Genomic DNA, 23,341 nt, shown 5'->3' with positions numbered 1-23,341 from the left:
GTTTTTGGATTTACAAAACTGGCTCCCTGCTTGAGTCCAGTATCTATCTACCTGCTAAATCTAACTAACTACACCCAAGTTTTCGATCGCCAGTGATACCAATCAGTAGTTAACTCCATCCAGCCCCTTGTACAGCTGCCACCTATACTCCTCAGACGGCACATTAAATCTCGCTTTCAGATCCATCTTGGCAATCTTGTCCATATCCTCCCCATCCAGCAGGAAGTCCGACTCGAGGTTCTCCTTAATCTGCCACTCAATGACGCTCTTGGGAATCACGGACCGGCCGCTGTTGACGCCCCAAGCGAGAGCGACTTGCACGGGCGTCTTGCCGTGCTTCTTTGCAATCTCGGCGAGCGTCGGGTGGTCGATGACGCGGGCCATGTGCGAGGCCTCCTTGGACCACGAGACTTCGCGGTAGAACGAATTTTGATTGCCGAGGGGCGAGAAGTGCGTCATGTGAATGCCGTTTGCGCGTTGCCAGTCGACGAAGGACTTTTGCTGGAGGTAGGGGTGGAGTTCCATCTGGTGAACGGCGGGAACCTGGTTTTCGTCGTAGTTAGCGACACGCTCATATGCCCCTTTTCCACGTTCTCCCTTCTTCTCTTCTTGAGACTGGTTAAAACGTACCACTGATCCCTTGTCAATAAGAGTCTGCACCTCGTCCTTGCTGAAGTTGCTGACACCAATGGCCTTTGTCTTTCCCGTCTTGAGCAGCGCCTCCATCGCCTTCCAGGTATCGACAAACGTCGTCTTGCCCATAATCATCTTGCCGTCAGCGCCCTTGGGGAAGCGGTCCTCGCCCCGCTGGAACGTGCAAGGGTAGTGCATCAGGAACAGGTCCACGTAGGGCGTGTCGAGGTCCTTGAGGGAGGCGTCGAGGGCGGCCTCGACGTCGTCGGGGTGGTGTGAGTTGCACCACAGCTTGGTGCCCAGGAAGATATCCTCGCGCGGAACGCCGCTGGCTTTGATGCCCTTGCCGACTTGGATTTCAGTATCGTAACTGATAGACACAGAAACTTAGCTTCAATTTTGTTCGGTTCGTGATTAAGCTAGGATGGATGGGAATGCTTACACTCTCGCGGTATCAATGTGGCGGAATCCGACTTTCAGCGCCGTCTTCACGGCTTCCTCTTGAGCATCGGCGTCTTGGAACGTTCCGAAGCCAATGGCGGGGATCTTTGCGCCCGTGTTGAGCTCCCATTGCACCGAGCGAGTTGTGACGCTTCTGACTTGCTGCTTGGGCAGCGCGGCCTGCACCGCCGGCAACAGGCGAGATCTAAGCAAGTTGGCGTTCATGTTGTGACTTTTGATCTCCTTGTCTTTTGGGTATCTAGGTGTGAGACCGACAAAAGAGTGGCGAGTTTGGTTGATGGAAAGAAAGCAAGTTAATCTTCACGTCGACTTCTTATTACATGCTCAAAGACCCTGACGGCAGACGGCAGGCAGGGGTAGCTCCTTTAGCTCAGGGATTTGAAAGGCGAGCTAGTAACTGTCACCAGCTCAAGCATTGACTCGTGTTTTGCGACTTGGCATCCAGCCGACTCGAGGGTCCCTTCTGACACGGAAGCGTACCGAGAACTAGCGCAATTTGGTTATTGTACGCGCGACTCGCTGCACCACGATCAGAAAAAAGAAAGTGTCTCTAACAGCCGGAGGGATGTTCATCGCGACTAGGCGTTCGGTGGTGGAGATTCCCCCGCATCCCGCATCCTACGCTTCTCGTCTCGAGGGCAATAGCTCCAGATTTCCCCGCGATTGTGGAGAATACGAATTGAATGAGACCGGGGATGAGACGATTCGCAGTCGTCTCGAGGGACAACAAACAACAATGACGGGCCTGTAGCTAAACAGAAACCTCAAACTTTGCTGCAATGTAACGAATGCCATGATACACACCTGCATGGGGACTTGGGGGATGTGGAACTCGGCAGACCGTGTTCGGAGATGCGGCAAACTATGTATGATGTAGCTTTTAGCTTTTAAAGCAGATGAACCCCTGGGGGGTTGATATGTCACTGCTGGAACTTGCGTACAGCATCGACCGAGACAGATACCAACAAAAGTCAATTCGTACCTTCCTTGTTGTGTTATTCCATAAGTCCAACTTGAATCAGATACCTTTGAAGCAGTTCACCATGGCACCTTCAGCAGTCGAAACGGGAGCAGCAGCCGTTGACCCCAAGGCCGTCAACGTCCAGCCTATCCTGACACTATCCGGAAAGGTCATTGCAGGTAAGCCATCATCATCAAGCCTCTTTGGCAACAATAAAAGATCGACTTGACCATTTTACTCACAAATAACCCACCTAGTAACCGGCGCAAACCGCGGCATCGGCCTCGGCGTCGCAGAATGCTGCCTCCTCAACAACGCAGCCAAAGTTTACTCCATTGACCTCGCGGAGCCCGGTGACGAGTTCGCAGCGGCGTCTAAGCAGTTCCCCGGCCGTCTCTTCTCCATCTCGGCCAACGTCACCGACGAGGCGAGCATCACGGCCGCCATTGACAAGATTGTTGAGGAGGCGGGCGCGATCCACGGTGTCGTCTGCAACGCTGGCCGGACGAACCACAAGGCTGCGCTTGACTTCACAAAGGAGGAGATTGAGTCGTTGTTTGGTGTCAACGTATGTTTGATGAGGTACATTTATGAAGGGAATGGGATGTGTGTGCTGACGATAGGATGATTAGCTGTTTGGTGCCTTTTACACTGCCAGAGCGGCGGCGAGGGCTTTTATCAAGCTGAACATTAAGGGTTCAGTGGTGTTTACGGCCTCCATGGCTTCTTACCGCCCCAATAAGGTATGCTTCAATTCTTGACGCTGAGATACCGGCCTCAGCTAGAGGCTCAAGAGACGAGCACATGCTAACCTACGCGCAGCGCGTCCCCTCAGCTCCATACGGCGCCTCCAAAGCCGGCGTCCGCAACATGGCGCACACGCTCGCCATGGAGTGGGCAAAGTACGGCATCCGCGTCAACAGCGTCTCGCCCGGACTCGTCAACACAGCCATGACTTACTGGGTGCCGCAGCAGCCGGACTGGGAGCAGCAGCTCAAGTACTACGGCGGCATGCCCCGTTTGGCCGAGGTCCAGGAGCTCGGTGGCGCGTACGTTTACCTTTTGAGCGATGCTGCGAGCTATACGACGTCGATTGATATCCCAGTGAACGGTGTTATTGGAAGTAAGTCGATCCCCTGAGATTGTGTCTTTAGAAAATGAACGTTTGCTGACGATGATCTTAGTCTGTTAAATGCATGTGACAATGAATGACCATGATATCGAAAGAAAGTACACAAAGAAAGCCATTGCAAATCGTGCCACTGTAGCCGCTTAGCATCTAAGAATAGAAAGTGTTTTGAGCTTCGATCGATCAACGTCGCATAGCATCTGAATTGTGCCTGGAAACCTCTGGTTTTGTGACTTGAAAAACCTCCGACCTACCCCTTGTTCGAATGTTATCGCCAGGACCGGGTTGACTATTGCGTCATTAACCCTGAACAGCATGCCTTTTACATGATTGCGGCTCAAGATGTTCGATAGCCAGGCTAAGTGATTATCCATACTCAACTTCCTTTCCGAGCTCCTATGCTGCCCAAGATGTGTCCAAGCTTCAGAAATCTCCAGTGGCTGGAAACGAGTTGTGATCTCAGACCTTCCCCAAGCGTCACGGACCCAAGCCCTATGAGACCTTGAAGATGGCTGCGAGGATGAGCACGGATTTTTGTCGATCTGGGCGTTGGGGTTTTCCATCCCTCGCGTGAGTCGGGTCGGGAGTCGGATCGGCTGAGCGCACATTGTCATTATTGCTAGACCCGTTTCAATGCGACTGTGTCATTCAGATCAAGAAAGCCTCATCTTAATCGATCATCAAGTAGGTAGCCAACACCTATGGAGAGCACGTGGGACGTTCAGATACTGCAATATTGTAGAGTCGCAATGAGCGCATCAGAGACTGTTTCCGTCAGGTTCCATTTGGTGCTTGGCTCGAGGTGATTGATCGTTAAGCTATGCGTCAGAGGCAGCGGGGATTACGTGATGATGCCCTTCTAAACATTCTTCGACATCGAAAAATGAAGCTGTTAGTTCTCAGTGCTCCACCGGTTTTTTTCTCTCTTTTATTCATTGTATCTATCATTGAGAAATGTTTGCATTTCCAACAATGCCTTGGCAGCAACGTCGGCCACGGCATATACGAAAGTTGGCACGTCACTTCCCATCATAAGAAACTTTGATTCCTGTAATGGGGTTTGGTGTGAAGAACAACCGCGCGCGAGACTCCATACTTGGGCTATGCCCACAAATTTCTGCTAGGAAGAGAACGTTTGTCAACTTCACGCAGAGCTGGAGGACCCCGGAGCCCCAACGACGAAGGCGGATTTTCTCCTAAAGACCCGTAAAACCCCCCGGGGAATAATAACTCAAACCGTTAAGCCCAGCGCGAGATTTCAGCAGGGAAGCAATCTGCATCCGCGCCAAGCTCTGAATCGACAAGAGATCCTTCGCTCTATCTCGACTGCGGCCCACTTCTTCTCCTAGAGCCGAGAACCTAATTTCATCTCTTTGGGACTTATGACCAGGGCTCTCTCGTTTTCCTGTTCGTCCAAACTCTGCTCAAAAAGTCCGACAAAACATACCAAAAGCATATCCACAATGGCGGAGTTTCCGTTACATTGGGTCAGAAACCGCGCATAAATCAAGCCAGTGCCAAAGAAGAAACACAACCGACAGGCGCATGCAAGCGAACAATGTCGTCGATGGTCGTGCCCGCTGGACATGGAGTCTTGGTCCGAGCCAAGACTTCGGAGGACCGGATCCGACTGCGATCAACCTGCTTTCTCGGGCAGGTCTTGTGACAGGTCTCGGCGTGCGCAATCTTGGTCATCCGTAAGGAATATTTGTTTCCATGGCAGATACTCTGCTCTTAGCACGGTGCTTCTCCCATCTCCCAGACGGGATGGTGCATAGCAGACCGCCTCTCGGAGAATACTGTCGCTATGAGATGACTCCTTTTGAGGTAGAGGCTGATGCGCCGGTGATCCGACGACGGTGGATAGGATATCCATGAGAGGGTCAAAAGTATCGCCAAAACCATCCCGTTTAGGCAAGTCGAGACCTTCTCGTGAGGCTCGGTTGCCCTTGGGACCCAGAACGTCCACAATTAGTCAGGATGACTGACGATGACCCCCACGGAAAAAGGGTGCCTCAGCCAAGGAATCCAGAAAGTTGGGATCCGTCGAGTTGATTAGATTAGATCGTGTCCAACCAGTAGGAGGGCATCCCTCGTCTCCTCTCGACTCGTGCAGCAAGGGAGGCCCTAGTTTCCAACTTGGCGGTTGACTCGGATCAAGACCCAACATGTTTGTTTTCCCCAAGACATGACAAGACATGAGATGAACCAGTACCGTTTGGTTTCTAAAGCCCATGCGGCCCAACCCTGAGGCCGCCGGGGATAGAATGCGCCGACAAGGTCAGCGGTGTAAGTAGGATGGAGATCATCGTGATCAGGGGGAGGGGGGTTTGTTGGCGGATCCTTCAGAAAGGGCAACATATAAGTTCTTTGTGATGGCCGTACTTTCTCGAGGAGAATTTCTACGTCGCTTGGCAGGAATCGTCAGTTACTTCCATTAATTCACTCTTTAACCACGTTCCTTACGTACCGCACAAGATGAAGTCCTTCGTCATCGCCACGCAGCTCCTGGCTATAGCCATGGCCGGCGAGCCCTGGCTCAACGAGGTCGACACCGGCTTCGAGACCTACCTCGATAGCACAAACTACACCAAAGGCTCCCTCCCCCTCCTCAAGGACATCCGCGCCATCCCCGACTTCGACTGGGCGGCCCGCCAGCACCTCGACAACCAAAAGTACTCCTTCTACCGGACCGGCACCGCCGGCGAGTACAGCTACCGCCACAACCTCGACGTCTGGCAAAAGGTCCAGCTCCGCTCCAAGCACCTGAGCGACGTCACCAAGCTCAACGAGACCATGGCCACCACCATCCTCGGCTACAACTTCAGCGCCCCGCTCTTCATCGCGCCCGCCGCCCGCGCCGTCTATGGAGACCCGGACGCCGAGCTCAACCTCGTCCGCGCTGCCGGTAACGAGAACATCCTGTACATCCCGTCCATGTACGCTTCTAAGTCCATTGAGGAGATCGCTACCGGCAAGGTCAACGGTACCCTCAACGGACCCCAGGTCATCTTCCAGCAGATCTACACCAACGCCAACCTCTCCGTTACCTGGGAGAACATCCGCCGCGCTGAACGCACTGGTGCTAAGGCCATCGTCTGGACCATTGACGCCCCCGGCGACTCTGTCCGTCACCGTGCTGCCCGTTACGACACCACGAACGCCAACTCCGTCTCCTCTGCTCTGACCTGGGACATCTACGACCAGATGAAGAACCAGACCTCCCTGCCCATAATCCTGAAGGGCATCACCACCGCTGAGGAGGCCCTACTTGCTGTTGAGAAGGGTGCTAAGGCCATCTACATCTCCAACCACGGCGGCCGCCAGCTCGATCACACCCCTGGCCCTCTCGAGATCGCCTACGAGATCTACCGCAACGCCCCCGAAGTCTTCAAGAAGGTTGATGTTATCGCCGATAGCGGTGTTCGCTACGGCAATGACGTTTTGAAGCTTCTAGCCCTCGGCGTCAAGGCTGTCGGTATGGGACGTCCCTTCATGTACGCCAACTGCTACGGTCTTCCGGGTGTCACCAAGGCCATCAATATCATGAAGACTGAGATTGTCCGTGATGGAGCCCAGATGGGTGCGACTGATGTTCACAACATCAGCACCAGCTTCGTAAGTCGAGTGAAGTCAAATAGGGAAGAAGTAGAACTAACTAGTTGCAGCTCAACCTCCGCCAGCTCGAGCAGAATGTCTACCTCTTCGATAAGCAGTAAGGACTATGCGCTTAACGTATCATAAAGCCGGGGATGTCGGCCTGGGAGGTGCATTGCATGCAGCATTGCTGCGGATAGAAACGGCGTTCTCATTCGGATTGGGGCCAAATACACTCCATTGATGTTTCGACCTGTTTTAGGGGTCAACTTTCATGTCCATACTTGAACACATTTACATAGCACGAAAAGCGTCATGATTATGTCTCGTCAGCTTTCCTCAATACTCCTTCCATTCAAGTCGCAACCAGGTCAATATGAGTGAACGTTCGTGGGATATCATTTGGTACATTGTCAAGATTAAGGGGCCCATCAATGTCAAACATTGGTGGCCCAACTGCATTGAGCCCCGTGACAACGGCCCCTCACCGGGCTTCGGCCCCACCTTTTGTTGCCCGGCTATCCCGCTCTCTACTCTTTCTCAAGTTGAGGGGTAGTGACCGGTTCGCGCCTCTTCCTGCTCGCGCCCAGGGTCAAGAAATTGGCCACTATGTCGGGAAGCTTCCCTTCTCAGGCCCAAAGTACCCCCTCTCAGGAATGGGAAGAATTCCAATTTGGGATCCGTCAACTCCTGCACCGCTCACCGTATTTCCCCACCATTTGAAGGCGATTGGGTTATATCCAACGGCGAAGAACATGACCAGCGCTGAAACGGCGACTCCAGCAGTCAAGGCAGCTGACAGGACGTAGTTGTACTTTTCCCACCAGGCCAGGCGATGTCGGGGAAGCCAGTACATGAAGATGTATCCGAGAATGAAGCCAGGTGTTTTGTATGACAAGTTTGACGGTGCCCAATGCTGAATGCCCTGGATTACAAGAACCGGGTTCAGCCACAGCAAGGAAGCAACAAAGGGGAAAAGAGTCTTGTCCAGACGAGCAAATGTCTTTGGACTCAGCTTGAGTCGTAGCTTCTCTCGGACGCCGGGGAGGTATTTTGGCCCGTAGCCTTGTCCAACTAGGAAGACGATGGCAATGAGCGTTCCGAAGAGGAAGCACCCTGGTCAACCGTTAGCACACGTAATTTACATCATCTAGATCACAACTGCGATCACGCAGACTTGAGACTCACATTTAAGAATAGGGTAGAACGACACAAACATGCGCTCTGAGCCAAGAAGACCCCACATCAAGCTGTTCGTGTAGAGAGGAGCACCATCGTTGGCGCAAGTGAATCGGCTAGGCTGCGTCGGGGTACACAGCCCCTTGACATTCTCCAGGATGAAGTTCTGCGTAGCCACAGCCACGAAGCAAGTGATGATGATCGTCCCAATCTGGCTCCGGAACACCGCGCGCGGTGCAATCTTGGCATAATGCGCCATCTTCTGATCCTGGACGTAATTGTCGCCGTAGCCGGCGAGCGCCCACGATCCCAGCGTCTGGGAGAAGAGGAAAGCGTTGGTGTTGCCGGGGAGGAGATAGCCCGTGATGACCTGGATGAGGGCGCCGAGGCCGAGGTTCGTGCCCGTCGTCGCGGAGAGGAAGGAAAGAGGCACGGCGAAGACGAGGTTGATGGCGATCATGAGGAAGACGATCCAGACGGGGGTGCCGAGCGGGTAGATGTTGAGGAAGATGACGGAGACGACGATGGCGGCGACGAGGATGATGAGGAACCACCAGTCTGGGACCTCGGGGTACTTTGCGAGGAGTCTGCTGTGGATGTCCATTGCGCCTTCGTAGTTGCCCTTGCCGTGGCGGAGGCCTTTGTAGAAGTCGATGTATGCTTGGGAGATTGTCTTCCATTGGTTTCTGCGATCCATGTCAGTCATTGAGTATAGCAGTGAGCATCTTGTAGTACGAACCCCATGATGTACAAAAAGTAGATCGGATAGAAGCAGTAATTGGCACCAACAGTGAGGAGATAGCCGGCCGAATAGAACGGGGGAGAGTATTCTTGGTATGCGGTCTCGTTGAGTTGGTTATTGAAGACCACGTTCTGCACCACGTACGGGGTGCCGTCGTTGGCGAACGCAGATGAAGAGTTGATTGGGAGGTACGCCGTGTTGTACATGTTAGTATAGTAGATACCAATGATGATGACTCCGCCCAGGATGGCACCAATGTACATCGTACACGTCGCAAAGAACGGCTGTGCCAAAGCAGCATACGACGAAGTCGCAACGTTCCAGTCAAACGTGGTGATGGGGTTGAACAAGCCAAGACCCAGCGAGGATCCTGTGATGATTGCCAGCGTCACGTTCTGGGGCGAGATCCAGGTCATCCAGTTGAACGTCGCCAAAGCGGTGAAGATGTAGCCCGGGAACCAGTAGTAGAAGAACATGCAGATGGTTACGACGTAGAAGAACTTGTATCGCGAGATTGTCCACCCGTTGATGTTCTCCCTGGGTTCCGGCCTAGTAAGCGCTCTGTTCATGGCGATTGTTGGCAGGATCGTCGGCCAGAGGGCCTTGACGGGGTACACGCTGAACCGTCGGAGGTACCCGGCGAATCCCATTCCCATGAGTTGTACAAAGAGAGTGAGCATTAGCTGGTACCCAAAGTTGACGAAGTCGAGACCGTAGTAGACGGGTGACTTCTGCACCAGGATCATGCCGTAACTATTGGTGGTGTAGATGGCAATGTTGTACGTGATGGTCGCAAACATCTGCTCCTTGAAGTTCCACGGTCCTGGATTCAGAGAGTGCCGCGTGCCGCGGACGGTGATCCCCCAGTCGGGGAGGACGAACTCGAGGACCTTGGCGCATGGGAACAGCAGGATCTGGATAACCTGACCACTTAAACCTACACAAACTTGGCTTTAGCAAGAATTTCGAGGAAAACCGTATGAGACGATTGACTAGGCGTGGCACTCACTGATGGCAGGGAACCTTGAGTTAAAAAACGTCGAGATAAAAGTTCCGATGATTGCCCAGCCTATACCTAGGAAATATGCGCGGAATGTCTCAATGGGTACGCTCTGGTCGTCTAGAATCTCGGCCACGGCGCGAACACCAGGGTAAGGCGAGGAGAAGCGGATCATGACGGCATCAATTCTCAAATCGCGGTCGTAGTTCTCCCCGTACTTCTTCGGCCCTTCGAGCAGCTTCTTCATTCGTTCTCTCATATCGGAAGGGAAGTTCCAGTCGTCCTTGAAGAACTCGACCGATTCTTCAATGATTTCGAGGGCATCTTCCTCCGTCATCTCATTGATCCTCTCCAGAATGTACTCTCCTTCTCCATTGGGTGCCAGCTCCTCGAGCTTCTCGTGGGATATCTGATCCGAGATCTTTTGCTCCGGGTTGTCCACCCGCGCGGGGATCTTTTCGATATCCTCCTCCCGGGCCGGGGTCGGCTCCTCTCCGACGGTCTCCACCTTTCCGGACATTGTTACCCGAGGAATCGACGCCGTGTACTGCCGGGTCCGTTGAAAGCTTTACTCGTCAAAAGACTAGCAAATCTTTTGGGAACAAATAATCATCTCTCATGATATCTTCAAGGGAATTCACGTGGGCTATATACCTTTGCAATCATCGTCCAACTTAGAGTTGTGTGGCGGGCGGAAGGCGGGGGAGTCGGGTCTCGGCCCAGCTATCGGGCGAGAAGATAGGTCTCGTCCAACATGGGGGAAACATATCTCCAAACGGAACGAGTGCGCGGTGCGCACCTATCTCCTCATCCAAGCCGGGCTGCGCTGCATTGTCCATCCAACAACGTTGCATTCTCCCAGATCAACGTTGCGCTATCACGCCGTCTAACAGAAGGGGGTCGATCGTCCCATTGCCAGACTTATCCGGTATCACCCCCGCATGCTCTCCTGGCTCGGAGCTCCCCTCTCTCTCCAAAATAACCCGACCTGCCAGACATGGCCTGCGGGGTGCATGCGTTCGCGAGGATCAGCGCCCCTGTACTTGCGCTATCGACTGGTGTTTGAACCAACGGCAGTTGGCCATTCGCCACGGTAGAATGCGACGCCGGACGATAAAAAAAGAGCGAAGATAGAAGAGGGGTTGGACCGGCGGATAGCTGCGGGATTGACAACGGTCCTTGGGGCTTGAGGGCTTACGGGCATGTTCCGATATCTTGCGTTTGATAAAAGATGCGAGTTCCTTTGCTGATGAAATGGGAAGAGACGTCGTTCTTCGACAGATTATCTCACCAACCGGCATCGATGAAAGTCGAATGTGCAAAAGTCTATCCTGTTCGGAAATTCTGACTGGCCAAATGGAGGAGTTCATCACGCCTTTCCAGGGTAGCACAGGAACAGCATGTTACCCGATGAGATCCAATGGGTCACTGAGTAAAGCACAATCAGACCGAATGCATGACAGAATAGCAAATGTGTTTGCTTTGCGGGCTTAGACTGGCACTAGTATTCAATATCAACACTCATGCATATAGTAGCTAACCCGCAATTGGCGGACTTCCATATAGCAAAAGTGTGCCACGATGCACGCCACAAGACGTCGTTCCCGATGCATCTCCCCATTTTCAGGTGACTGACCGCCATGCAGCCACAGCAGATTACACCAAAGCACCGGGCCAGATCCTGTCAAACATGTCAGATCCCAAGAAGCGCACCCTTGACCGACTTACTCAACTGTGCTCTCCAGAGACGATGCTCGTTGAGTATGAAGAGCTCGCCCCCGCGTCCGAAGCAGAAGTTGGCGGCACCACCGTCAACGAGGATACGACCGAGCAGGACACCACCCGGAGACCAGACGTTTACGCCATCCCCGCATCCGCTGTAAACATTTCCGTTCGTATCGCACTTGATTCCGTCTGGTATACCGACGTCGGCGAATGCGAATAGTCTCCGGTTCAGCAATACGGGCTGTCCGTGGCGCTGTTCTACGTCAAAAGCGTATCTGTGTTGTTAGTCCGCGAATTAAGAATGGTAGTACTGTTCAAATAATTCTGGGTCAATAACTCACATTGTCGAAGCCCGATTGCCGTCTACCGTACCATCGCCGTGGACAAGATCCGTGTCTGTTACGTAGACAGTTCTCTCGTCAGGCGAGAAACAAATTCCATTTGGCCTGCCGAAACCATCCGCCATAGCCCGGATAGAAGACGTCGCCGGATCAAAGCGATAGACTTGGCTAGGCAGGGTCGCAGGAGGGCGGTACCCTTGCTCATGGCCGTACGGCGGATCAGTGAACCATATGCTTCCATCTTTGCTGACGACAACATCGTTGACCGAGTTGAAGGGCCGAGAATGGAAAGAAGTGATGACTGGTTCAATCGCATACGGCGGTGTTCTTGACATCTTGAACAGACCGCTAGGTCGTGTCATCGAGCCTTGGGCACAGAAGAGGATGTCATCACCGTAGTTAACGCCGCCGTTGCCCATCGCGATTTCTGGACATGAGATCTCTTCATGTTTTACAGTCTTCCCACCGGTGGGCAACGATATTTTGGAAACTTGGACTTTTCTCGCGCCATCTTTATCCACGATTTGGTTGCTCGTGATGAAAAGGTCATCGGTTGAGGGTATGAAGACACCGGCTTCGTGAGCGAAGGCATACGAGTCGACTTGGAGTAGGAGATCCAGCGATGGGCTTGAACCAAAGATTTCCCGAAATGATTCGTCATGAACTTGCCATGAATCAAGCTTGTCTGCGTTTGTTGACATTGTGAACCGTGCGTTGTGATGGCAAGTGGTGATCTACGTTGGGAAATGAATGAACGGGCTGACTTCGCTAGACTGAGGTTTGCCTCTCGATCAAGACTCGTATGCGAGCCTGCTTATTGAATGATCTGATTCATGGAAAGTTCAAGCTGAGAAGCTTCGGAACCCGCCAGTTCAACTACGGAGTTCACCCCGCGAAACTAAGATCGTCCGTTCCGCCTCCAGATCAGATCGTGCCGGGGGCCGGGGTCCGAACTTTCCCTCGAGACGACGTTGACCCCACTGGATGCCCGCAGCGCGCCTATGACATACAACTGCAAACACAATTACACATCATCACCATGTTCATCGGCCCATAGATATGATTGAAATACACAGCCAAATTTCGACGTCTGGCCCGGTCTGGTCTGGAACTTTGCAATCGTTCCACAAGACATATACATTAAGCGGAGTTCCAAGAACGCATCTGTTGCAATCATGACTGTGCCGGCAAACTGGAAAGATGAAAACAGGACGATCCAGATCCTGACGAAGGCCGAAAAGGGCCGATACGGAGTGATTGCGGCCATTGCATATAACCTTGAGCAGATCCACGGCCTCGTCACCGCAGCTGAAGAAGCGCGTTCGCCTCTCATCATCCAATTCTTCCCTTGGGCGGTCACTTTCGCCGACGGTCTGCTTGTCCGGACCGCCAAAGAAGCTGTGTCTCGAGTATCCGTCCCAATTTCGATTCATCTTGATCACGCGCAAGACGAGAAGATTATTCAATATGCAGCCGACAATCTTCCGTTCGACAGCATTATGGTCGACATGTCCCACTACGAAAAGGCGGAAAACTTAGAAAAGACGGCCAAATGGGTCAAGTACTGCCACGAACGCAAGATTGCCACCGAGGCCGAGCCCGGGAGGATAGAAGGTGCCGAAGACGGCGTCATGGATACGGCCGGGCTGGAGGCTAGCAAGACGACCGCCGAGGAAGTTGACGAGTTTATCGCCACGGGTGTAGATTCCCTCGCCCCGGCATTTGGCAATGTACACGGCGAGTACGGAAAGTTGGGTCCGCAATTGGACTTTGAACGGTACGTAGAAGCCCTTCGGCGTGCAGCAGATGGATACTTGATAAAGCACCCTCCCGAACAAGGATGCTGATAACGAGATTTGCAGATTCGAAAAGATACGCGCCCAGATTGCCGGCAGAGTCAGGGTGGCTCTGCACGGCACCAACGGATTCCCGCCCGATCTGATGAAGCAGTGCATCGCTGCGGGCGCGACAAAGATAAACGTCAATAGGCTTGTTCTGGACGACTATTACACCCATCTCCGGTCGCAGGTCATGCGACTACCGCATACTACGCTTATCGAGGAGGGTGCGAGCAATGTCATCCGTCAGACAAAGGAGTGGATGGAGATTTGTGGTTCAGCGGGACAGGCATGAATGGAAGTCGGTTCTGGGTATTATTAGGCGTCGGAAGCTTCCCATCGGAGCTTCAATTCCTCGCCGAGCGGCTTCACAGGCCAGCCTGATCGGGCGTGGCAGGCTTCTAGTAGATTGAGAACGCAATTCCGCTCTCTGCTATTCTCAAGGGGTATGCCGGCTTTGTTGGATCAGAGTCGGTTTCTTAGAACGGAAGGGTAGACGTACCGATAAATAGACACTGAGAGCACAAGACACTTGATGGATAGTCTGACAATGTCATGCCGATACCGCAGACTTTCTTAACGCATTCCATCAGACGCTTCCGCTGCTGCGTGTACTGTTCAAGCCCGCCTAGAACAGGTACATTCATAAGGAGCAGGATGTGGGAGCAGTAGTAGATCTGGAAAGCTACCGCTGTGTATGGTCATTATGATTGCCCGCAAAATTCTGGAAAGCTGAGCTTACCAAACGCCGGAGGATTGATCCAGATTGGCTCGAAGATGTCATCAGGGGCACTCAGGTAGGGGAGTGGTTGGAACTCGGCCGTCAGGTGTCGCCTCCAACTTTCCAACATTTCTCTCAAGGTATCGGCCGCCGCGATCCTCGCATGAGGGTCATTCCTCCCCGTTTCGGTCTCTTCGTGCGAGCAGAATGCGACCACGTGAGCAAAAAAGTAGACTGAGCGCGCTGCCAACTCAGATGGGCCAAGATCATCTAATGTTTTCAGTGGCCGCCAGAATGTAAAGGGACGACGCTTCTCGCGAAAGGCGGCCCAGACATCTTGGCATAGCCACGCCCACCAGACAGCTTGCTTCAAACCCATGGAATCGCCGTGTATAACTTGCGATCTTTGGATCCAGAATACTCCTTTGAGGTGTCTCTCCCAATCTTGCCTCGAGCCATCGAGCATCTCGTATGCCGATACAGTGACGCTGGTCGCGAGGAGTTCAAGGCTGGTTTTGTATGTATCGTATTGCATCGCATCTTGGATGTAGTGTAGGGTCTTGTAATAGTATCTCAGTGCGTCGTTCGGGTCTCGAGTCTGTGTGCCATCTAAATGTGTACTCAAAGAGAGATGGCGTGCAGATAGGGCGAGGACGGCATTGAGCAGCCCTACATTATGCATCTAAAAGTGTGTCATAGACCCTCGTCAGCAGATTGTTTCCAAACTTTACTCGAAACAAGGGATGGGTGATTGACGTACTGCAAGTTGAGGAACAAGAGTTCCAAATGGACGTCTAGGTTCGAATAGGTCCATCTAATGCCAACGGGGATCGTTACTCCAAGTGTGCTCCAAGCGGATGCTTTCACAACTTACCCATCTACTAATGTGTTGCACAAAGTTTTGGAAAACAACATGCTCCTGCGCCTGGATTGGCAGAGGCGTTGCCGATCGCCAAGCCTGTTTCTCAAGGCACTGGTATTCATCAAGTGTCGGAGATCTCTCATGCAAGTAGGGATGTGAGGCGCATGGCGTAGGACTGAGGCCTTCTCCACTGGTCTTTGGCAAACCGCGCCCCACTGCAGGTGATTGCACGACCGAGCTTGCAAAGAGATCGACGCCTTCTTCAAAGTTGACATTAGTGAAATCGATTTCTTGCATGGCCGCATCTTGGAGAAGCAGGTCGACCCAAATGGCGGTGGCGTTCTCTAGATTTGCCCCAAATGAGCTGGACGTTCGTGCTGTGCCTCGTGGTGTGATGCCCGTGCATAACGCGTCGACTTGCTCTGGAGAGTCTTGTTCGAAAGCTGGTCTATCACCATCATTGGCTTGATGAGATGTATCTATGCCTTCATCATTGGACGGTGCTATTGTGGTAGCGCTCGCTATGCTTGATGTGTGCGGTTCTCCGAGCGCCACTGTTGGTAGAGGAGCTGGCTCGTCATCACAGATGACGGGCTGACACTCAGAATTCGATGGACTGGGAGACCGAGGCGATTGAGGCTCTCGAGGCGTCGTGGACTTGGGAGTACCACTATTCGGGGTGACTGATACGACTGGACCAGACCGTTTTCTGTTTGGTGGCCGCCTCGGTGTGTAGAGGCAATTGTGTTTGGTTCTCTCACATCCACCACATATAGGTTTTCTCTCGTCGCACTTGACATGGCGGCGGCGACATGTTGCACTGCGAGAAGAAAGTATTAGATTTGAGACAGTTTACGAAGAGTTTTCTCCAGATCTAGGATAGGGATAGTACTCACCAGCCGGTGCTGTTTCTGAGGCCGCGGCCACGACTGAGGCGACCACGGGTGAAGTAGGGTTGTGAATCTTCATCATCAGCGCCCATCTTGATGATATTTATGCCATTGAAGCTGAAGGGGTAATGTGCAGATGGGAAATGGATTTGATGTGTGGCCGCCGTCCCAGGATTTCGGGCAACGACATGCACAAACGTCGAGTCGTGTGGTGCGATGAGGAATAGGAAGGTGGAAGCGACAGGGAACACTGGCACTTGGAGTTGCGAAGAGTCGCGACTGGTTGGAGAATTGGCTGTACGTACTATGTGTGCACGGGGCAGACGCTAGTGCGGGGTAACCTGGAGTGTCCCGCTTAAAAGTTGGAGACGGCTCCGGCTCGACGCACCCGGTGTGGAGACGCCGGTCTCCGACTGGATCCTGGTGGGATGAACACTAGCCTGGTGCTTTGCACGCTTGGGGAAAGGCTGGGATTTGGCAATTGTATGGGGGTGTTTTATTATTTATTTTTTATGTATTTTACTTTTATTTTTGTTCTATGGCACAATGTGATCTCGTAGAATGTGCCACATTCAGATTCTGTACCGAACGTCGGAAACTACCTTAGGTGTAAAAAAAACTACTGCAAGTGAACGTACATGCCACCATCCACCAGCATCTGGGATCCAGTCATGAATCCACTTAATTCCTCGCAACCCAAGAAGACCGCCGGCCCAGCCAGATCATGAGGCTTGCCCACGCCCATCGGAATACGTTGCTCAAGATACTTGCGCTTCGTCTCGTTTTGCATGTCTTCCTCTGCCAATTGTGTATGAATGGTGCCAGGGAGCAAAGCGTTGCATCTGATCCGGTGCTTTGCAAGAGCCACTGCCATTGACTGGATCATAGACAGGACCGCTGCTTTTGTCGGAGTATAGTGAGTCTGCAGACCTCCACCTTGCAGAGCGCTGATTGAGGAGATGCCGATGATTGATCCTCCACGTCCTTGCTTGACCATCTGGTTCGCAGCTGCCTGGCACGAGTAGAATGCGCCGTTGACGTTGACGTGTATTGTTTTATCGAAGACTTCCTTTTCGAGTCTATTCGTGAGTTCGTTAGCTTCAGCTCCCAAGATCTCTTCGTAAAGTACCAAGAAAAACATACGTGAGAAACTCAGCTGGCTTAAAGATACCAGCGTTCGCGATGAATACATCCAGTCCACCCCATTTCTTGACTGCTGCGGCAACGAGACCCTTTCCGGTATTCGGGTCCGTCACATCGCCTGCAAGCTCAATCAACTCGCCCGTCGGTAAATCTCTGGGGGCATCTTTTCTGATCTTTTCTGCCTCTTCGATGAGGCTGAGTCTGTGTCTTTCGTCGCTAGGGAGGCCGAGGTGGTTGACTGCAACATTAGCGCCGTGTCTCAAGTATTCGAGTGTTATCGCACGGCCAATGCCAGTTGTGCCTCCCGTGATACAGGCTGTTTTGCCTTTCAGCAGCCGCCAACTTGATGAAGCCATTTTGTTTTGACGCGTGAATATGACGATTTTCGATCTCAATCTGCAGGAGCGTGACCAGCAGTTAATGGAAATGATTCTAGCTAAATCATACAAGCCAGGGTTCAACCCGCCGCGGTGTAATCTTGTTGACTTTGCCCACTCTCCTCGCTTAGCCTCATCCTCCGCGCTTTGACTTGCTCCGGATCGGAATGTTCACATCTAGGTACACAACTGTCTTACCCCGCACCCTCGTCTCGAGGGAACTGAGGCTGCATGAAAGTGGACCTGAAATACTCGTGTCAGGAAGGCTACCGCGTTTTCAGGCTAAACCACGCTAGTATTATTCGGGCAGGGCTGGTAAGTTCAGGACTCAATTGATAAACTATCGGTCACAAGTCAGGTAGTTCATTGAATAACTTGTTTTGGCTTGATTCGCCTCAGTCGCTTGCATTACCTATGTTGCCTTGGCACCTACAGAAGTCAAGGACCAGTGAGAAACTTCAAGCTAATGCACCGCGGTATGGCCAGATGAACTAGGGCTCATGTGTCCGAACTCCATATGGTATGTGGAGATTTTCGTGGCAACAGGTTCATGGCATGAGGCCGGTGTCACGGGAACTGACGGACTGCTAGCTTTTCATTCTTAGATGGCCAAGTGAGATCTAAGCCAAGAGCAAGAAAAAAAAATGAAAAAGAGGTGTCCAGTAGTTGGTTGTAAGCGATCAGCTCTCCAAGAAGCCTTCTTTGTTTATTGTAAAGACAATGTGAGATGCAGATAAAATTTGACATAATAATGCATACTGGCTATTGGCTCTAGAGTCTTATATCACGAAGGCCCGGCTGTCCTCCTCTGACCTTCAGACACTCCTGCAAGCCTGTTCCACAGTCCACTTGTCCTCCTGTAACCCCTGTGTGGATGAAAGCAGGGGCGGCTCGAAAAGCGCCTAGTATCCTTGAATCATTGGATCTCTGAACCGGAAGACTTCTCAACATGGGTGCTGGAGTTTTCTCCCTTGCTCTCCAGATCGCCCCCAACAGCTGCGCGAACGGCACCAACACGACTTTCGTGTTCGGCTTTGAGCTCTTTGAACTTCTTCTCCGCATCCCATGTCCATGGCGAGTCTGCGGCGAAGAGGAAATCAATCTCCTCAAGAGTTCTTTGATTCGACTCAGGGTACAAAGCCCACACTAAGATAACGTAGTCAGTAGACGAAGACAGACAATCAGAGTGTAGAGTTTGTCAGCTTACCGATTGGAATACTGATGACATTGATGGCAGCGAAGATGTACATCGCATTTTCGTTGATGGCTCCAATGATGTATGGAAGAACAAGCGTTAAGGTACTGATTATCTTGGAGTTAGCGACGTGCCTTGAGCCACGTTAGGCAAAGACTTTGGCGCCTTACCCATTACCAATACTCCATCCAACGACGCCCCAGGCGTTACCTTTGGCTCGGACCTGCAGCGGGAAGATCTCCGCCGGGTACAACCAAGGTACAGTGAGCCAAGTTGCGCCAAACACAAATGTGCTTCGGAAATGTCAGTCATCGACGGAGTGTGAAGAATGTGTCAAGATCACTTACTAAAGGAAAACCATTGTAGCGGCTGCGGCTCCCCAGGAGTTGGCAACGTCGTCGTTTCCAACAGCTCTGGCATTCAGACCGCCGCGGGATAGGCCACCGACAAGGAACATGGCAATGCCTTGGGCGACCGAACCCCAATACAGTGTCCAACGTCTTCCAATCCTGTCAATGGTGAAGACACAGATGAGCGTGGCGAACATGTAGAAGATATTGTTCAAACCAGAGATCCAGAGGGCTTTGGATGGACCGAAACCGGCGATGTGGAAGATGGCTGTTCGAGGCTCTGGTTAGCTAGGGGCTTTCCGTCCACAATAACGAGTTGAAGTGAGCTGACGACTTACTCGGGCCGTACATGGTGATACCAGCGATACCGGTCCAGCATTGAATGATTTGCAGCCAAATGACCAGTTGCACTCTTCGGCCTGTGTGAAGTTTTCCACACTTGAGACCAAAGAGCATGTGGTGGTATTTGGTTCCCTCGGCCGATTGTTCAAGTCTGACGACATCCTTGATGTCCGCAAGTTCCGCCTCGGCAATACCATCATGGGTGCCTCGGAGCCGTTGCAAGATGTAGAGAGATTCATCATCTCGGCCGACCTTGCAAAGCCAGCGAGGTGACTCGGGGAATAGGAAGCATCCGAAGAGCAAGAAGAGCAGCGGAATAATTTGGAAGGCGATGGGGAAGCGCCATCGGAAAGCCGACTCGCCATTGTCGATGAAGCTGACAGCATATCTGTGTCGAACAACTTGATTAGTTTCATGTTCCACGTTTTCGATTTGCCAGTTGAATCTCACCCAAGCCAATAAGCCACGACAACACCAAAGATGTTCAAAGTAAACTCCATTGCAATGAAGGCACCTCGAGAAGTGTAGTCCGCGAGCTCCGATGCCCAGACAGGCACAATGCCGTTAAGGATGCCGGTACCAATACCATTGAGAAGACGAGCACAGATCATCCAATTCGAGTTCATAGCGGTACACTGCAAAGACGCGCCGAAGATACCCCAAAGAGCACCAATGGCAATAGTCTTGATTCTGCCAAATCGGTCGCCGATGGATCCTCCGACCATACAGCCGATAAGAGTGCCGAGATAGAAGACAGACATGATGCCGCCTTGAAGGAGAGTGTCGGTCACGACCGGAGTACCATCAGCGCCGACATATCCGAATTTCATAAGATCGATGTAGTGTTTGGCGTTGTTTACACCGCCCATCATTCCTTGATCATAACCTGGACATCAAGTTTGTCAGCATTTCCGTCCCGTCAGGCACATAATTTCGATGTATGCACGAGTTGAAACAGTCAGACTAACCAAAGAAGAAAATTGACATTCCGGCAAGGGCGTTGACAGCGATGAGAAGAGCTCTCTTCTCGAACTTCGCTGTCACCATCCACGCGTGACGTTGGTCCATCGTAGCGATTGTGAAAAAAAATGGATGCAAAGTTTTCTGTTGAGTCCTAGTCGGAGTCGAATAACAAAATAGTTTATGTTACAAGTCAGAGGTCTGAGTGTCTTTTTCTAGTTATACAGAATGTTACTACTTCAACCAACATCGGAAGTCGTCCTAGTCGGCTCGGACTAATCTAATCCATCAAAGTGACGTAGTCCGACCCAAGAACCGAAATACCTTGGACCAACGCGGGGAAACCCCATGGGGGACGTAGAATGGGTTGGTATCACGCAGCAGATCATGCCATTCAATCTCTCAAACGTCCTAGCTCGCGGAGTGACCGGTGGGAGGCCTAGCAGTGCCCATGTCTTCCCTCGAGACGAGCGCTCGGTTGCTGGGCGGCGCTGCTATGGTTGTCGAATCTCCCGGAGGCAGGGACATCGATAGCGTGGAGTCAGATGGCCACAGACTTGACCCGTATTTGTTCTGACAAGTTGACACTCACACAGCCTGCTGTCAACAGATGGGGAGCTTTGCATTGAGCCACCTCAGAGTTCGAAAAAGACCATTTGTTCTCATCGCGAGATGGTGTCTCTTACATGGCTTCGAACATTTAGATAGAGGTCTTCGGTATATAAGACTGCCTCCAAGACGATGGATTCCAGCCTGATTAGAATGCGAACCAAGCAGTCCGGGAATAATTGAACTCCATTACGAAGCAGTCTCTCAACATGCCTCTCTATCAACCCGAGAACTTGTACGCTCCAATCCTCACGCAGTTCTCCCTCAACGGGAAGATTGCGGTTGTGACTGGAGGCTCGAGGGGAATTGGCGCCGAAGTCGTTCGCGGGCTGGCAGAGGCTGGCGCAGATGTCGCATTCATTTACAAGACCAACACCGAAGCCGACGAAACAGCTGCTCGAATCGCAAAAGAGACAGGCGTTCGCGTCCAGGCATACCGATCCGATGTCACGTCCCGAGACACCATTGCGAAAACCATCAACCAGATCGCCAGCGAGTTCGGCGGAGGCCGCATAGACATAGCCGTGGCCAACGCGGGCGTCTGCGCAAATGTTAAGTCGCTCGAGTATACGGAAAGGACATGGCAGGACATGAACAGCGTCAATTACGACGGCGTCATGTGGACTGCGCAGGCTGTGGGAAACATCTTCAAAAAGCAAGGGAGAGGAAACCTGGTCATCACCGCTTCCGTGAGCGCTATTTTGGTCAATGTGCCCCAGGAACAGGCTGCGTACAATGCTTCCAAGGCGGCGGTCGTGCAGCTTGCCAAAAGTCTGTCCGTCGAATGGGCCAATTTTGCTCGTGTCAATTGTGTGTCGCCTGGATACATCCTCACCGAGAGTCAGTTGTGGTTTTTCTTCCCCCAAGTCCTATATTTGGCACCAAAACCACGTGCAGTGTTGCTTACCGTGTTCCTTGCAGTGTTGACAAAGCAGCCGAAAGAGCTGATGGAGCATTGGCTATCAATGATCCCAGGTGGCCGGGTTTGTCATCCTGCCGAGCTAAGAGGAGTGAGTGAACAATCCCCCGAGCCCGCATTACATGACACATGGACAGCCCTAATTAATGTTCTTCTGGATCGATAGCTCTATGTCTTCCTTGCCAGTGATGCATGCTGTTACATGACAGGATCGAACGTTGTGATCGATGGCGGATACACATTGCCGTAGCCTATGACCAGGCTGGTGGAAGTCCGACAGACTGGATGTGATCTGCATCATGACGGAGCCTGCAGATACCCGGAATAACCGCAGGGAATCAATCCATGACCCCGATCCCGACGCTAAACCAAGGAAGCCAACGACAACACCGCATACTTCCTCGTCCAGGTTCAGTATCCCGCAGAGTAGTTCATTAGACGTTGAAAATTCCCGGAAGAGGATGTTTAATTGTCATCTTGCCTGCGGACTCCGTCGTGGTTTTCTTCAATCGAGACGAGCTCAATTCTAGACGAAGCCCTCCCACATCAACTGAACGTCGCTTACTGTGATGGGCCGGATACTCACTCACTAGTCTCCGCAAGTGAATCCTTCGAGTCCTAAGTCGATCCTGGAATAGTACTTGGCTCGTCTGGCTTGATTCTGCCTCTGAAGTATTATTTAGAGATGTCAGGGTTCTGTATCTGATTGGTTGATTAATATGACCTGCGCGAGCATGCAGCAATGAGGCAACCAACACAATGTTTTTGTTTCCTCCACACACGAACAGCGGGCAGGAATGAAACACTTCCTCTCTTTGACGGAGGAAACAAGGTCTTTCCTCTCGAGTACCGCTATTTTCAGCACCTCTCAAAGACCGCTTGACTGGGGTAGCGGGGAAAACCAAGTCCCTTTAGCCCGGAAAGTGGGAATGACCTAAGTCAGGTTTTTTTCTCTCCCATGCGGATGGCCCGCTCATGGCCGAGCAAATTCCAAATTCTGGCGCGCGCGCGCGCGCCATCGTCGCTTATCTCTTTCTGATTCACTACACCATGATGATTCGTCACAACCCAACATCCTTCTTCACGTGCCTTAGTAAACTTTACGAAGCACCCTCGTCGTGAATCGCGATCGTGATGTTTCGAGAATCAACGGAGGGTGAGAGGTGAAGGATCTCAACCCTTGGCGAGGTTCAACATCAACACAGTGAATGGGGGGACAAATAATTCAAGAGAAAATAGTGATAAAGCAGACATGTTCACACAATGTTTTCGTTTCACTCACTATCAGCATCTGAACAACTCTCGCAACCACAAAGACGACAAACTACAATATCGAAACGATGTCTTCACTTAAAAGCATCATGAA

The 23,341-nt window shown here is 52.1% G+C and overlaps 9 protein-coding genes across 9 annotated transcripts; 4 read left to right on the top strand and 5 right to left on the bottom strand.

Moving 5' to 3' along the window:
* Positions 1-51: 51 nt before the first annotated feature.
* Positions 52-1,595, bottom strand: BDZ83DRAFT_734718 (alcohol dehydrogenase). Its single transcript, XM_060512952.1, has 3 exons — positions 1,076-1,595; positions 631-1,003; positions 52-543 (listed from the first exon to the last, which is right to left on the bottom strand). Exons 1-3 carry the CDS (start codon positions 1,297-1,299, stop codon positions 103-105), a joined length of 1,038 nt encoding a protein of 345 aa, XP_060359683.1. The 5' UTR covers positions 1,300-1,595; the 3' UTR covers positions 52-102.
* Positions 1,596-2,027: 432 nt separating this feature from the next.
* BDZ83DRAFT_709612 (uncharacterized protein) lies at positions 2,028-3,196 on the top strand (the record flags this gene model as incomplete). The annotated part of the gene is made up of 4 exons (XM_060511574.1): positions 2,028-2,235; positions 2,314-2,624; positions 2,689-2,799; positions 2,879-3,196. Exons 1-4 carry the CDS (start codon positions 2,139-2,141, stop codon positions 3,194-3,196), a joined length of 837 nt encoding a protein of 278 aa, XP_060359682.1. The 5' UTR covers positions 2,028-2,138.
* A 2,467-nt stretch (positions 3,197-5,663) lies between these two features.
* Positions 5,664-6,904, top strand: BDZ83DRAFT_723434 (S-2-hydroxy-acid oxidase; the record flags this gene model as incomplete). The annotated part of the gene is made up of 2 exons (XM_060512560.1): positions 5,664-6,803; positions 6,869-6,904. The coding sequence occupies 2 exons, from the start codon at positions 5,664-5,666 to the stop codon at positions 6,902-6,904; spliced, it is 1,176 nt and encodes a 391-aa protein (XP_060359681.1).
* Positions 6,905-7,389: 485 nt separating this feature from the next.
* Positions 7,390-10,223, bottom strand: BDZ83DRAFT_589446 (OPT family small oligopeptide transporter; the record flags this gene model as incomplete). Its single annotated transcript, XM_060506235.1, has 4 exons — positions 7,390-7,898; positions 7,971-8,647; positions 8,701-9,640; positions 9,713-10,223. 4 exons carry the CDS (start codon positions 10,221-10,223, stop codon positions 7,390-7,392), a joined length of 2,637 nt encoding a protein of 878 aa, XP_060359680.1.
* Positions 10,224-11,327: 1,104 nt separating this feature from the next.
* BDZ83DRAFT_744502 (uncharacterized protein) lies at positions 11,328-12,470 on the bottom strand (the record flags this gene model as incomplete). The annotated part of the gene is made up of 2 exons (XM_060513160.1): positions 11,328-11,703; positions 11,770-12,470. 2 exons carry the CDS (start codon positions 12,468-12,470, stop codon positions 11,397-11,399), a joined length of 1,008 nt encoding a protein of 335 aa, XP_060359679.1. The 3' UTR covers positions 11,328-11,396.
* A 474-nt stretch (positions 12,471-12,944) lies between these two features.
* On the top strand, positions 12,945-13,902 carry BDZ83DRAFT_756798 (fructose-bisphosphate aldolase; the record flags this gene model as incomplete). Its single annotated transcript, XM_060514799.1, has 2 exons — positions 12,945-13,546; positions 13,632-13,902. 2 exons carry the CDS (start codon positions 12,945-12,947, stop codon positions 13,900-13,902), a joined length of 873 nt encoding a protein of 290 aa, XP_060359678.1.
* A 23-nt stretch (positions 13,903-13,925) lies between these two features.
* BDZ83DRAFT_589433 (uncharacterized protein) lies at positions 13,926-17,579 on the bottom strand (the record flags this gene model as incomplete). The annotated part of the gene is made up of 10 exons (XM_060506233.1): positions 13,926-14,062; positions 14,110-14,298; positions 14,350-15,010; positions 15,089-15,142; positions 15,203-15,829; positions 15,884-16,010; positions 16,087-16,197; positions 16,266-16,384; positions 16,715-17,159; positions 17,224-17,579. 10 exons carry the CDS (start codon positions 17,577-17,579, stop codon positions 13,926-13,928), a joined length of 2,826 nt encoding a protein of 941 aa, XP_060359677.1.
* A 937-nt stretch (positions 17,580-18,516) lies between these two features.
* Positions 18,517-20,555, bottom strand: BDZ83DRAFT_756795 (putative MFS monosaccharide transporter; the record flags this gene model as incomplete). Its single annotated transcript, XM_060514798.1, has 7 exons — positions 18,517-18,746; positions 18,808-18,902; positions 18,966-19,088; positions 19,143-19,413; positions 19,484-19,875; positions 19,938-20,373; positions 20,456-20,555. The coding sequence occupies 7 exons, from the start codon at positions 20,553-20,555 to the stop codon at positions 18,517-18,519; spliced, it is 1,647 nt and encodes a 548-aa protein (XP_060359676.1).
* Positions 20,556-21,090: 535 nt separating this feature from the next.
* BDZ83DRAFT_763672 (uncharacterized protein) lies at positions 21,091-22,225 on the top strand (the record flags this gene model as incomplete). The annotated part of the gene is made up of 3 exons (XM_060515219.1): positions 21,091-21,896; positions 21,978-22,066; positions 22,142-22,225. The coding sequence occupies exons 1-3, from the start codon at positions 21,266-21,268 to the stop codon at positions 22,223-22,225; spliced, it is 804 nt and encodes a 267-aa protein (XP_060359675.1). The 5' UTR covers positions 21,091-21,265.
* Positions 22,226-23,341: the final 1,116 nt, after the last annotated feature.

Source organism: Colletotrichum acutatum, assembly GCF_030867785.1.
Source record: "Colletotrichum acutatum strain CBS 112980 chromosome Unknown BDZ83scaffold_139, whole genome shotgun sequence".
Lineage (NCBI taxonomy): Eukaryota > Fungi > Ascomycota > Sordariomycetes > Glomerellales > Glomerellaceae > Colletotrichum > Colletotrichum acutatum.
The sequence above is the reverse complement of the archived record's forward strand: the minus strand, read 5'-3'. Positions and strand labels throughout refer to the sequence as shown.

What these genes read in the sequence shown, in the direction of transcription:
- BDZ83DRAFT_734718 (XM_060512952.1), bottom strand. Translation starts at nt 1,299, where the DNA reads ATGAACGCCAACTTGCTTAGATCTCGCCTGTTGCCGGCGGTGCAGGCC. An exon ending in CACATTGATACCGCGAGAGT is followed by an intron (nt 1,004 to 1,075) that starts GTAAGCATTCCC and finishes TGTGTCTATCAG; the next exon opens with TTACGATACTGAAATCCAAG. An exon ending in TTATTGACAAGGGATCAGTG is followed by an intron (nt 544 to 630) that starts GTACGTTTTAAC and finishes GACGAAAACCAG; the next exon opens with GTTCCCGCCGTTCACCAGAT.